The 12,544-nt window shown below is 47.5% G+C and overlaps 1 protein-coding gene across 9 annotated transcripts in view; it reads right to left on the bottom strand.

Moving 5' to 3' along the window:
* Positions 1-386: 386 nt before the first annotated feature.
* Positions 387-12,544, bottom strand: part of MICALL2 (MICAL like 2) — a 33,033-nt gene continuing 20,875 nt past the window's right edge. For 6 of the 9 annotated variants that reach the window (XM_046900990.1, XM_046900992.1, XM_046900991.1 and 3 more), the window contains 14 exons: positions 12,088-12,248; positions 11,337-11,458; positions 10,280-10,948; positions 9,880-10,055; positions 8,938-9,013; positions 8,501-8,616; positions 7,829-7,978; positions 5,198-5,253; positions 4,584-4,707; positions 3,907-3,997; positions 3,458-3,531; positions 3,009-3,123; positions 2,000-2,046; positions 387-1,908 (listed from right to left, as the gene is read on the bottom strand). In XM_046900990.1, the coding sequence (XP_046756946.1) occupies positions 1,823-1,908; positions 2,000-2,046; positions 3,009-3,123; positions 3,458-3,531; positions 3,907-3,997; positions 4,584-4,707; positions 5,198-5,253; positions 7,829-7,978; positions 8,501-8,616; positions 8,938-9,013; positions 9,880-10,055; positions 10,280-10,948; positions 11,337-11,458; positions 12,088-12,240 (2,055 nt within the window). In that variant the 5' untranslated portion in view covers positions 12,241-12,248 and the 3' untranslated portion in view covers positions 387-1,822. The remainder of the gene's footprint in view (positions 1,909-1,999; positions 2,047-3,008; positions 3,124-3,457; positions 3,532-3,906; positions 3,998-4,583; positions 4,708-5,197; positions 5,254-7,828; positions 7,979-8,500; positions 8,617-8,937; positions 9,014-9,879; positions 10,056-10,279; positions 10,949-11,336; positions 11,459-12,087; positions 12,249-12,544) is intronic. The other 3 variants (XM_414767.8, XM_046900989.1, XM_015294333.4) reach the window with 2 other exon arrangements.

A 12,544-nucleotide genomic window follows, 5' to 3' on the forward strand; every position in this document is an offset into this window, starting at 1 on the left:
TGAATCTGCAGCTCAGCCAGTCAGGCCACCAGTACGGCTGTGTTGGGGTACTACAAGGCTTGGGGATGCGTGCGATGCTAAAGCAGCAAGGGAGAAAAGAAATGTACTTATCCATCTGGGAGCCAGGGGGAGTTGGGCATGTAAAGGAAGCCATGGAGGAAGCCCTTGGCTCTGCTGCTCTCCCAGGACCTGCAGCTGATCTGTGAGCTCAGGGATGGATGCTATTCCATCACAGGTGTTCAGAGCAGGACCAGCTCTCCCGTGGGTCCCCTGCGACCACCAATGGCTCCGGACACCCTCATCCCCAGAGAGTGTCAGTGCTTTGTGGCAAGCGGGACTACCCACAGCCAGTAACCCACCTCTAAACTCACACTGGGACTGTGAGATGTGCACCAGCAGCTCTTTATTAAACGAAAACATAGGCAGGTACAGAGCGTCCCACCGCATACACGCACTGTGGGCAGCGAGAAACCCTTTGGGCGCTGGGTACCCTACCGAGATCACCCCTGCGGTGCCCAGGGCGGGCTGCCTCGGACGGAGAGTCCCACTGCCACCTCGTGGGTGAGGGACGCATCGCCTCTGCTTTGCCACCGGGCACAGCAGGCAGCAAATCCCCTCGCTGAAAAATCCCAGGCCCTGCTGGAGAACAGGACGCAGGGAAATCATGAAGTACCCTGGCATGGAGGGAGGAAGGAAGCACAGGGGAGTGCATAGTAGAGCTAGAGGCATCATGAATTATTCTCATCTTTCCCTGCCATCTCTATCCCTGCTCCCAAGGTTGACTGCAAAGGCTGATGCCACGTAGGGCAGCTGTCTGGCTGCAGTCACTCTGGACTGAGCGTGGAGGACAAAGACACACTGCCAGCAGTCCAGCACCTACTTTGCACTGCTCCTTGCTGCCCTGGTTCCACCAAGGTGAACCATGGCAACCCCTGAGGGCACTGGATGTCCAGGCACAGAGACTCAGGAGATGTGTGCTTGTCCCACGCAGAAAGCTGATGGGTGAGACAAACCCAGTTATGCCCTTCTGCTCCCTGTTAGCATAAGGCTGTTAAAAGAAAACTTCTGTTTGTCTTCAGCATAGCGGGCCACAAGCAATGAAAACCATGCTTCTCTGTGCAGTGAGGGAAACAAGGAGTTAAAAATCCCCCCCATAGAGGGAATGAAGCAGTGAGCAGCCCTTCACGGCTCTGAGAAACCAGCCTACAGCAACTCCCACAAGGAGGTCTGGAAACAGCACTACTGCTGAAATGTCTCTGGATCTAAGACATCCCAACCCACAGGTAATTCTGGTGTCTGCTTCCCCTGGCTGTGGGGGCTGAAACTCCAGTTTGCATGGGTGTAAATAAGGGGGAGGCCATTGATCTCTTGAGACCCATAGAATCTCTTTCTGCCAAAGGAGATGCAGGGAGGGAGAAAGAACTGCCATTTTGGGAACCAGCACAGTACCCTTGGCATAGCCCTGGCTGATCTGAGTGGGGCACTGTGGGGTGACACACAGTGCCATGCTCCCTGATTCAGGTCTGTAACGACCTAAGCAGTGGATGGGCAAACTGAGTTCCATCCTGCTGAGCTGCCAACAAGGCTGAAGCCAGCTCTGAGCTAGATTCAAAGAAGGAAAATCTTCTGGGAAAGGTGTGCCTCACACCAGTGAGAGAGGACTCACACTGTCCCTTTGACCTGGAAACCTGCAGTCTCCACAGCAGAGAGGAAAGAGGCCTCGTCACCATCTTGCACAAGTCCAGGAAAGCAGCAGCAAGAAAAGAACATCCCTTTGACAGTCCTCTCTGCACCAGTGTGCAGAGTAACACCACTCCTGAGTTTAACTCTTATTTTTCTGCTTCCATATTTTGGACAAGCGGAACTTGTTCTTCTTCTTCTCTGTCTCCTGGCCCTCGAGAGATCCATCTACAAGAGAGGGAGCAGATGCAAAGAATGTTGAGACCCACAGCTTTAGTGTTATCCAGTGCTGCTCCTTAACAGCAGAAAGGGTCCTTACCCAGCTTCCGGATCATGTCTGCCAGCATCTGGTCCTCCTCTTTCTCTCTGTAAAGGAAGAGCATGGCATTAGAAAACTACTCTGTCTCACGACAAGGTAGTAGACACTGTGAAACATGTAGAATCACAGCTACTGTCACTCCCATGGTCAGAAGCAACCAACTCCCTGAGGGCAGGAAAAAAAACAGTTAAATTCCTAGACATAAGCAAATTACTTCTGGCCCCCTTTAAAGCAAGAGCGTGGGGATTTCCAGATCACAGAGGTCCATTGCTACAGCAGCCAGGCCCTCCCTCAGCTGATATAAGAGTCATCTGAGTTCACTGTGGTGTGAGGTAACACCACACCCTAGGAGATGAATAAAGGTTGAGATACCAGCAGCCCACAGCACTGCAGAGGTGCTCACACCACAGTCAAAAACACTCTGCTACTTCCTACGGCCTGGGCAAGGCCAGAGCCAAAAGTCAGGGCGTTACTGGAACCCTCAAGGTAGAGCTGCTGCCTGAAGGCAAGAAATGGAAGCTGTTCTCAGCAACGGGAGGCACACATCCAACTACTTGACACAGCAGCCTTCCTGTGAACTTGGAGAAGATCCAGCTCTAAGCACAATGTTTACAGCTGTTCTTTTGCTTTAGCAGACGAACACACACATAGCTTCATGCTCCCAGAGTCTTCCTGGGGTTCCCATGCTGCTTCCACCTCCCCATCTCCAGCTTCTCCTTCTCTTTCCCCTGCCTTATACATTTTCATGGCCCTTGTCCTCAGAGCAGTATTTGCTTGAGAGAGCACTGAATGTGACTGCAGATCTGATCTCAGTTTCTAACAGCTGACAAGGAAACAATGGCAGCAGCATTTAAGACAAGATGGCTGGTGACAGGTCACCACCCACCTCTCAAGGAGCAGAAGTGTGGATAATACCCATTCATCCACCCCTGCAGTCTGGGCAGTGGAGCAAGTACAGTGTAGACCACTCCTGGTGTAGGGTCATCCCCTGCCACCCAAGGGCCCTCACCTGATTCTGTCCTCATCCAGGCACTCCACAATATTATTCCGATCATTGACTGTGTTCAGATATGAATCCAGCAGCTCCTTTTCACGTTCTTTCTCTCTGCGTGTCTTCAGATACTCTGCACAAAACAAGAGAAAAGTCCATCTCACAGCTACAGGTTGGTACCTCCCCCCCAGGGCTCGGCCTCCTCCCTGCTCCATCAAGTCCCTCTCAAAGGTCTGAATTTTATTATCCTCACACTTGGGAGGAAATCCTACATCCCTCAGAAAATGCGAGTGGGTTGGATGTTACGGGGAACCTGCACCTGACAGCAGGAGAGTTTCCCAGTGAAGCTTTGATATCTGGCAAGCAGAGTCGTTCAGATCTGAAGGAAATCCTAGGGCTAGGTGCATAGAGTGCAGCACTCTGCACAGTCAGACACCAGCAGAACTCTCAGTACAGCTCATCCTCACCTGGCTTGTCCACAAGCCGTCTCAGCTCCAACTCAATGTTCCATTGCTGCTCCTCCAGATTCTGCTGTTTCATCCTGGAAGAGTCCACAGAAGTGATGAGTTATGCCCCTCCACAACCCAGGGCTGGATTCTTCTCATGTCATGCTAAAGCTTCATCTCTGCATGGCTCACCACCTGGGCAGGAATTGATGGACTGGGAGAAATTTGCCTCCACATCTGTAAGGTTTCCCTTCCCACAAGCTCATCACAGACACTGAGGGCTTGTCTATCCATTCAGTGCACAAAGGCCCATCAGCTAATACCTCAGGATGCTGGCAGCTCTCTTCCAGCCCTCCTCATCCCATCAGCTAGCACATAATTTTGTGACCTGCCACATTTCTTCTTCTTCACTGCTTACTGCTCACAGGTGAAGAGCATGGAACGGCAGGTGAATTTTTGGTTCTGCTTACTTGTACATCAGCTCTGACTCCTGTCTCAGCAGCAGCTGTTTTTCATGGATCAGTTTGAACCAATCCACCATGAGGGCATCCTCAGACTCATCTGTGAAGATGACAGAGAGTGAAATAATTCCAAAAGCTGCGTCAGTTCAGTTCTTTCTGGCACAAACACACAATCACTTGAAGGAGAGCCCTGAATAACTTGTATGAGCCATAGGCAACCTCCAGTGAAAACAACTCATCTTTGGTACTCTGAGATACAAAGGAAAGGAAGCACACCACCCCCTGTAGATTCAAGGAAGCTGCTCACAGATACTCTGTCATAGGGCACCCAGTTCATTTTCTATGTGGTTGGCTCAGCTTTGCCATTCTGAATCCACACAGAACTGGAGCCAATCGTGACAGTCAGTCTGGCTTGGTATTCAAAAACCAGATCAATAGCAGCCTTCTGCTCCCCAAACTCCCTGTTCCTCAGCCAAATACACACAAACTCGAACAATAGGTTAGGAAACAGCCCTGAACGGGTTCAAAATTCCCAAGGCTTTATCTTGCTCTACCAGATACTTTTGGTAACTTGGTGTCTCATGTGTAGTATGAGCTTCCAGAAGCAGAGCCAAGAATGCCCAGGGGTAGGATGTGTGTCTCATACCTCCCCACTGCAACAGAGTTAGCCCTCTCATTTCTTTTACCTCCTTCACAGCCACGCAGCTGTTTCTCCAGATCCACTCCTTTCAATTCCAGAATATCCAGCTGCTTCTCAATGTCACGTACCTTCTTCTGGATTTCCTCCTCGGGGAGGTAGTCTGGGTGCAGCTAGGAAAACAGAAGTAGGAACAAATACATCTTACTACCCTCCAATTGCCTCTTAAAGGCACAGCCCCAACAGCAATAGGAAACAACATAAGGAGCAAAACTAAAGAGCCATGCTCTGGAAGGGCAAAGTAAGCAGAGATGCAGAGCTGGCTGTTCACAACACTGTGGTGGCGGTCTGCTGCATTCACTGGATGATATCTACCCACGTTTGTCAATGCATAGGCATTCTCCCCGCCCTTCTTTGTTGGAGCAGACTGCATCCACCAGAATTTTATTACGTATGGCTCTGTCTTGTTCCAGACTCTACTGTCCCCTTGCACAGGAGATAACTGGCAATCTCTCCGCCTTATCTCTGTCCTAGAGTCATATAGCCTTGCCCTGGGAATTCAAATAAACCTTCAAAAGAAGGCAACCTGTATCACGGCAAGCACATCAGCAGGATAACCAGCAACACCAGTCCGTGCCCATTACACCTGGTCTCCAGCCATACCTTGGTTGGTGACACTGCTTCACTGCTCTGGATGCTTTTTGGAATGGAGGATTGAACTAGAAGGAAAAAAAAAGAAAAGACAGAAAAAGTAAGAATGTCCACATCAAACTTTAAAAAATTTTGTGCTGAGGGACAGTACTTATACCACGTGAGAACACAACAGGTCCCTTCCACCCAACAGAGGGCACTGACAACACAATTGCTTTGGCAAACGCTGACTAAGATGAGAGATGTGTCCTCAGGAAACATCGCAGCCTGATTTACTCCTTGCTGCTGGACACTCACACACTCCATGATCCCATGGCACTGCTTGCCTCCTCGGGGCACAGGCAAAACACATCCCTTATTAAGCTTCAAAAGGACAGAAAAGATGTATTGGGTTACTGTCACTAGAAACAACAAGTTATATTTTAAAATGCCCCCCTAGTGCTCTTGTACAAATAAGTATCAGTAAATACCTATGAAATAAAGATGGTCTAGGGGAACTTACCCTAGGCATCAGGAAACTAAAGTTCAACTCCTTCCACAAAACACTTCCTAGGTGAGAAGTCCCTCTGGCACAGCTACACAGCATTATTTAGGCCCTGGACACCTATTAAAATCAATCCTTAAGCAATGTGTGTTTGTTCCACTGTGCCTCAGCTTCCTCTGCCCACCTGTGCTGCAAGGATAACTACAGGAGAGTGTGAGGTACTTGGATACCCAAGGGGCTGGGCTGGATAATTACCACAGAGAGAGAATAGAGGCATACATGGATGATGTGATAGGAAGGAAAACTGCAATATTAAAAGAGCAGAGCTGTAAAAAGGCAGCAGAGGTGCAGCACACACAAGGAGAAACACAGGACAGACAAGCCAAGGAGCCTCCCGAGAGTCTCTCTCTACCGTGCTGACTACTGCTGATGAGAAACTCATGGAAGAGCTCAAGGACATCTTACAGATTGACCAGTCCTTGTTCTAGCAGGCTTTCTAGAAGACTGCAAAGGAAGGAAAAGATGGTGGGTACTGAACTGCTATGTTATCTCTACGCTGTGGCCTCCAGCAGGCTACTCTTCCCTCTGGCTGTAGGTGGTTTGCTGCCCCATATGCTATCTCTTATTCACACTTCTCTTAAAGGTTCCTCGAAGAAGGACCTCCCTCTCCGACCTCAGCCCTGCACCTCCAGACTCCTTCTGATGACCTTTACAGCTTCTCCAAGCAAATGAGAAAGCTGTACCACTGATCATGAGAAAACCTGGTGACTGGAAGGGAATTGCGTGTGAAATGACATTGCTGACCAACTCAAAGTCTGATATCCCCTGATAACCTCAAGTTCTATTCCCACAGAGGCAGGATGGGCTGGCTGTCTGCAAACTGGAAATACGATAGAAGGCAAGAAAAAAAATCTTTTTTCAATAGAAAACTATCTATGCCAAAGAAAACTAACGATCTACAGAAACGTTCATCATCTACTGTCCTGTGAAACACACAAACTAAGGGTAGGAACAGTCACTGTCTGTTCACGGAGGCTCTCCACTGAGGAAGAGATCTATACAGAGAAGCAACAAGTCCAACCTTAATCCACAGGCTGCCAAGGGACAACAGCAATGGAGCAACCTTTCAGATAGCAGACACGCACACATGAAAACTGGGGGAAAACTGCCAGGCAAGTCACTCACAAGAGACACTCCCCAGCAGCAATCACTAAGAAATAGGTTTAAAACAGCCTCCATTATCTTAATGGCTCTCTTCCTGGGAAAAGATTTGCTGCTGAGCCTTGTGACAGGGGAGACATGCTGAATTTCTAAAATAGACAACACAATTGGAGTCTCAGTGCATCTCAGATGTCAGAGGTGAAGGCCAAAGACAGCGCTAATCAGCCAACAAATACTAACACGAGACCACCAAGCCATGTGGAATCATCCCGCCTGCTCCAGGACAAAGATCAGTCAAGAGCTGAGCCCTTCTCTGAAGATCTTCTAGTCTGAATAGGTAAGACAGAGACAGACAGGGTAAAGAAAGGAGAAAAACAAGCTGAGCACACAGAACAGCAGCAAATATCATATGGAATGTTAGCTCCATGAGATCTCACTGGCATTATGGTGAACTACATAAGAGGGAAAGCAGCAAGGACTACAGGGTAAAGGTACACAGTAGCACTAATGTAAAACAAACAAGAGAAAGGAACTGGATTAAGAGTAAGGACAAACTGGACAGAACAGGCTGGGACATCTTTGAATGCCCCAGAAGCAGCAGTCCCGGCTGCTTCTACAGCTCCCACCAGCTGCAGTCTCTGGCTGACAGTTCTCTGCATTCCTTCCCTTTTCCAAAGCCACTCATTTGGAGAGGAACAGAGACAACAAGATCCCAGTTTCTCAAATCGGGAGATGCTCCTCTTCATAGCTTTGAGTCTGGAGAGCGACAGGGCAGTGACCCTGAAAAGTCCTTATTTTAATTTCTTCCCTTCCCACTGAATTCCTTGGCCTGGCTGGCTCCTGGTTAATAAAAAAAACTATTGACACAAATCTTTCTCCCATGACAACAATTACAGGCTTGGACACAAAAAACTCTGGGACATGCTTCCCACACTAACCACTGAAGTTGTCCCCTGGCAGTGCAGAGAATGGCTTTAAGTAGGTAGAAGAGATCTTACATGTGACAGTGTTTTGGTTCAACTGGTGGCTGCTCTCTTCCTCCTTCTTGGCAGAAACCCCATGATCTTTCCATCTTTGCTTTGAATTCTGAAAGTTCCCAAGATCTGGGCTGGGGATCAATTTCTTCTTAAGGATTCCACCAGAGGAAGCTGAATTAAGAAACACAGACAGGTCTTGGGCAAGAAACTTCAAGCCTCACCTCAGAAAAATCCCTGTATTGCCCACAATCTCTGGCATTCACTACTAGCTGGCATCATTTCTAGTCCTAACACTCCTCTCTTGATAACACTGAGGGGCACAAGTCTGAAGAAAACCGGGAGAAATCACCAATCAGAAGACCACACTATGAGAGAAAGGTGGAGGAGAAGAATGAAAGGTGAGGAAGTATCAACAAGATTTCTCACCATTATATATTTATGCAAGGCAGAATAAGTGAAATCTTGCTAGCTGTCTTGCAGAAGAGAAGCACACTGTGAAGACAAAGACTTCTCCTTGGGGAAGGACAGCTCTCCAAATAAAAGCAGAGCCAAAGCAGGTGTAGAGAGCAAAAATCCCAGAAACCAAGGTACTGTCTTTACCACCATATTCCTCACCCCCTCTATGCATTGCAGTACTAATGCTTGTCACCTGCCTGACCAGCAAAATGAAGGCAAAGCTTATATAATTCGTACCAGACTCCTGCTTTGCTGATGGAACAACTAATGGAGTTGGCTTTTTCTCTTTCTGTGTTGGGCTCCCTGTTCCCACCTGTGAGTGATCAGTAGGCTTCTTAGAGCCAGCCTGGTCTCTGCAAAGAAGAAGGACAAAAGTAGGAAACCATGCCTCTAGCAGAGCGGTCCATAATAAGATCTCTGGACATTCTGGGCTGGGATCTGCAGCCAGGATGGGCACAACCTTCTAACCAGAGTCCAGAAACTTGAAATGTGTTCTCTCTTCCCAGAAATGAAAGTCTTTGACTTTTCATTCAAATAGTTGAGAAGAAAAACATTAAAAACACAAGAACTTATCCCTCCTACATGCACACAGACCTTCAGCATCAAACACAGCCTGCAGACATGGACATTCCCCTACAACTCTCACAGAGACCCACAGACTCAAAGACACTCACTTGTGGGCCACGGGCTTCAACCGAGATCTCCAGTCTGCTGGGCTCTCAGACTTGTCTTCACCAGCATTCGCAGTTCCTAAATGAAGACACACGGCAAGATAATATCAGATTCAATAGAAAGATACAAGCCAGATCTGCATCTCAGAAAGAAGAGATAAGCTATGCACACAGGTAGATGCTACAGTGTCTCTGCAGCAAACTAGCACCAATTCAATAAGTTTAACATGGATGGATTCATATACAATAGGTTGTAAATAACCTTGGTGCTATTTTGACTCTTTCAACTCAAATGCTCTAAAGTCTGTGCAGCTACAGAAGCTCAGTGACAGTGGAAATGAAGACATTTTTGACAGCAGTACAACAAAATCAGCTCAGATCTTAGTGAGCAAAAGATGGAGGAGGAGAGGGAAGACAAAAAAAACAACAGCAACCACACAGAATCACATCAAACTCCACACAGATCCAGTTCAGCACTGCTCTCCTCAGCAAACAGGAAGTGGCTGAGGCTCTAAGTACTCCCAAAACATCACCCCTTGGCCTACTGCTCAGTCACCATGGTGGAAGATCAGTTCAAAACAGACATGGAGGCTTGGAAAGCCCCAGCTGCGGCCACAAAATCATCCTGAAGTTGCAACAAAGTCTTCCATCTGGAAAGTCTATGTAAGCCTTGGAAATGACCATGATCTCAACATGTGATGACAGCTAAGACAACTTCAAATACCTGGAGATCATCAGAGAAGAAAGAATTGCCATGCTAGAGGGAGCAATTGCACAGGGGCAAATAGAAGTGCATCAATCCCCAGAACACAGTAAACCCTTACGTGGTAATACAGCAAGGAAGTAGAGGAGCCACTGACAGATTCATTGCAATGGCCCAAGAGAAGGGCACAAATTTGGCTTGCTGTGTCCAGGCAGAGCTGTATGCAAATCAGTCATTCTCACCTTTGAGGCCTTTTGACTCTGGCTTGTGCACAGATTCAACAGGTTTGCTGGTAGTCTGACTCTTGGGCAGAGGTTCTGTGATCTTTTCCTGTTTTGGTGCTGTGTAGCCTGTTTTGCTGGTCTGTGCTTTCAGAGCTGGACTCTGTGACTGGGAACTGGAAGGAGAAAAGTTGCTACTGCAGAAAAAGAATGATCTAATGAGTTTTGAAAGTCTGGTCTATTTGAAAGGGTAGGCCTTTGTTACTGAATGCTGTTTCCAAAGACTCGGATGAGTCATTTTATTTGTCTTTAAATCCTATCCAAAAAAGCAGTCAGGGAAAGGGAAGAAACATGCAGAAACTTTCCCAAGTTATCCCAAGGTCATCTTGGGAATAAAGAAGGAAAGGGAAATAGTACCTACCTACTAGATGCTGAAGAACCAGTGGAACTGAGTCCTCCTGGCCTGCTTGGAGAGGTGTTTGATCCAGCCAAAGCTTGTATAATATTGTTACGTGCCTGAGCCTTCTCAGTCTTCACTAGAGTGACCTCTGTAGCAGTTCTGCCAGAGGATTTTTTACCAGAGCTGTGAGAAGGGTCATGGTTTTTAGCATCAGAGGTTTTATTGCTGGAGGACTCTAATGACTGAAAAAAATTTTCACGGGCCTGCTGTGTTTTTGTTTTGGAGGTTGTCCAAAGAGGTCCTGACGTGGTACCTTCATGATGATCTGTTTTATTTCCCAATGGGATACCTTTGCAGTCATCTGATTTATTTACAGCTGAAGACGACCATGGAGTATTCAGACTTCTGAAGCCAGAGCTTCCAGAAGATGAAACAGATGGCTTGGTTGAATTAGCAAGGCCTTCCTGGCTCGGTTTCTTCAACACCTGCTCCTGTTTCTTGGGTTCTGCTGCTTTCTGGAATGCTCTGGCACTAGTAGGGGTTGGGGTGCTCTCAGGTTTGTTCTGGGTGCTGCTGAGCCCAGAGATCTGGACACTGTCTGGCTGCTGGTGGCTGGTACAGATGAATGTACCGGGCTCAGGCCCAGCTTTGTAGCTTCCAGGAAGAAGCACATTCCAACACTCCCTGCACCTGTGGGTAAGAAAATCGCAGAACACATCCTTCAGAGGACAAGAAGGTCATTGATACAGCTGAGAGTGTAGGCACAATTTCACGGCCAGCACAGAGAGGGCAAAGTCACCACACTGGCAGTGAGCAGGCTCCTGTGTGCATGTTTGTAAGGCACCAAAACAGGAGCTGCCAATTACAAATGGCCTGAAGCAGGAAAGGTGTGGCTGAAAAACAAACCGTGCAAAGAGTTTTCCTATGCACAGGTCGAGAGAATGCCCAGGCTGCCTCCACTCTGATGGAAATGTTTTCCAACACTCTGAATGCCTCACATCTCTCCCTGCAGCCCCAAAGGAGCAGGACTGCTGCACAGAAACCCACAGGCCTGTGCCCCCTCTTTGAAGAGCCATACCTGAAGCAATTCCTGTGATAGAGCTTCCCATCAACCAAGTGACGCTGTACCAGGTGGACGTGGTTCCCGCAGATACCACAGCAGCTGCTACGGATATTCCCACTCTCTGTCAAGACACCCTTCTGTGGGAAGAACAGTCGTGAGCAGGCAGCACTCACATACACCCAAGAATCTCCCAGATAATCAAGTGTTTGACCACAGTCAGTCGCTGGGACAGAGAAGGGATACAAGCAAAATCCTTGGTCTGGCTAACCTCTATTTTATGCACTGTGAAACCAAGTTGTTCAGTTTGCATGCAGGAAACTAAAGTTCAAAGGTCTCTGAATTTAAATGGCTGGAAAGCATCTTTATAAAGAGAGAAGTTTCCTTTCTTCCACTCTGATTTCATCCCTATTTTGCTTTGAAACTGCTTCTAAGAAATTAATCAATGTTTTCTAGAAAAAACAAAACAACCACAAACAACTTCTGTTAGAAATCCCCACCCCCATGGTCTACTGGCTAGAAACAACAGAACCATGTCCTAAGACACCCATCTCCTATTCACCACTAGATGATTCACAGCTGGCTGATATCTTCCCAATGACTCCCACCTGAATACGTGCAGTATCCAGACCTCTGGATTAAATCCTCCATAATGAGCAGAAAGTTTAGAGACTGAGTAGAGTACTGACAACTAGCTGCCTTGAAATAGCACAATACTCACAAGTTCATCAAACAGATTAACGACAGAAGGAACAACTCAGAATCTTACTGTGGGGACTGGGGAAGCTTCTTTTGGCTTAGCTTTGGCTGGTGGGTGTGCAGAAGGCAGTTTTGGAGACACTGGCTTAGGAGGCTCTGGAACAGCTTTCTTCCCAGCAGGCTGCTCCTGAAGTTCAGAAGAAGAACGCTTGATTCCAGCCATGCCTCCAACTGGAAGAAAGGAAGGAGGGAAGATTTAAAAGAAACGTAAAGAAAACCTATGAACTTAGGAGTTATCTACAATAGAAGAAGAACCAGAGGTGCCTGATGGATAACCTGCAAATGCCATACAGGGAGACACAGACTTTCTTCATAAGCAGTTCTGTAGTGGAACAGGAGACAAGAGGCAAAAAGTGAGCTTTATCAACACATGCAGGAATAATTTGGCAGATTAAACTGCTACTTTTTTTTCCTTCTGAGAGAAATTCCATAGAAAATATAAAACACTGTCCTTTGACAGTGTGAAC

Source organism: Gallus gallus, chromosome 14 (assembly GCF_016699485.2).
Source record: "Gallus gallus isolate bGalGal1 chromosome 14, bGalGal1.mat.broiler.GRCg7b, whole genome shotgun sequence".
NCBI classification, from domain to species: Eukaryota; Metazoa; Chordata; class Aves; order Galliformes; family Phasianidae; genus Gallus; species Gallus gallus.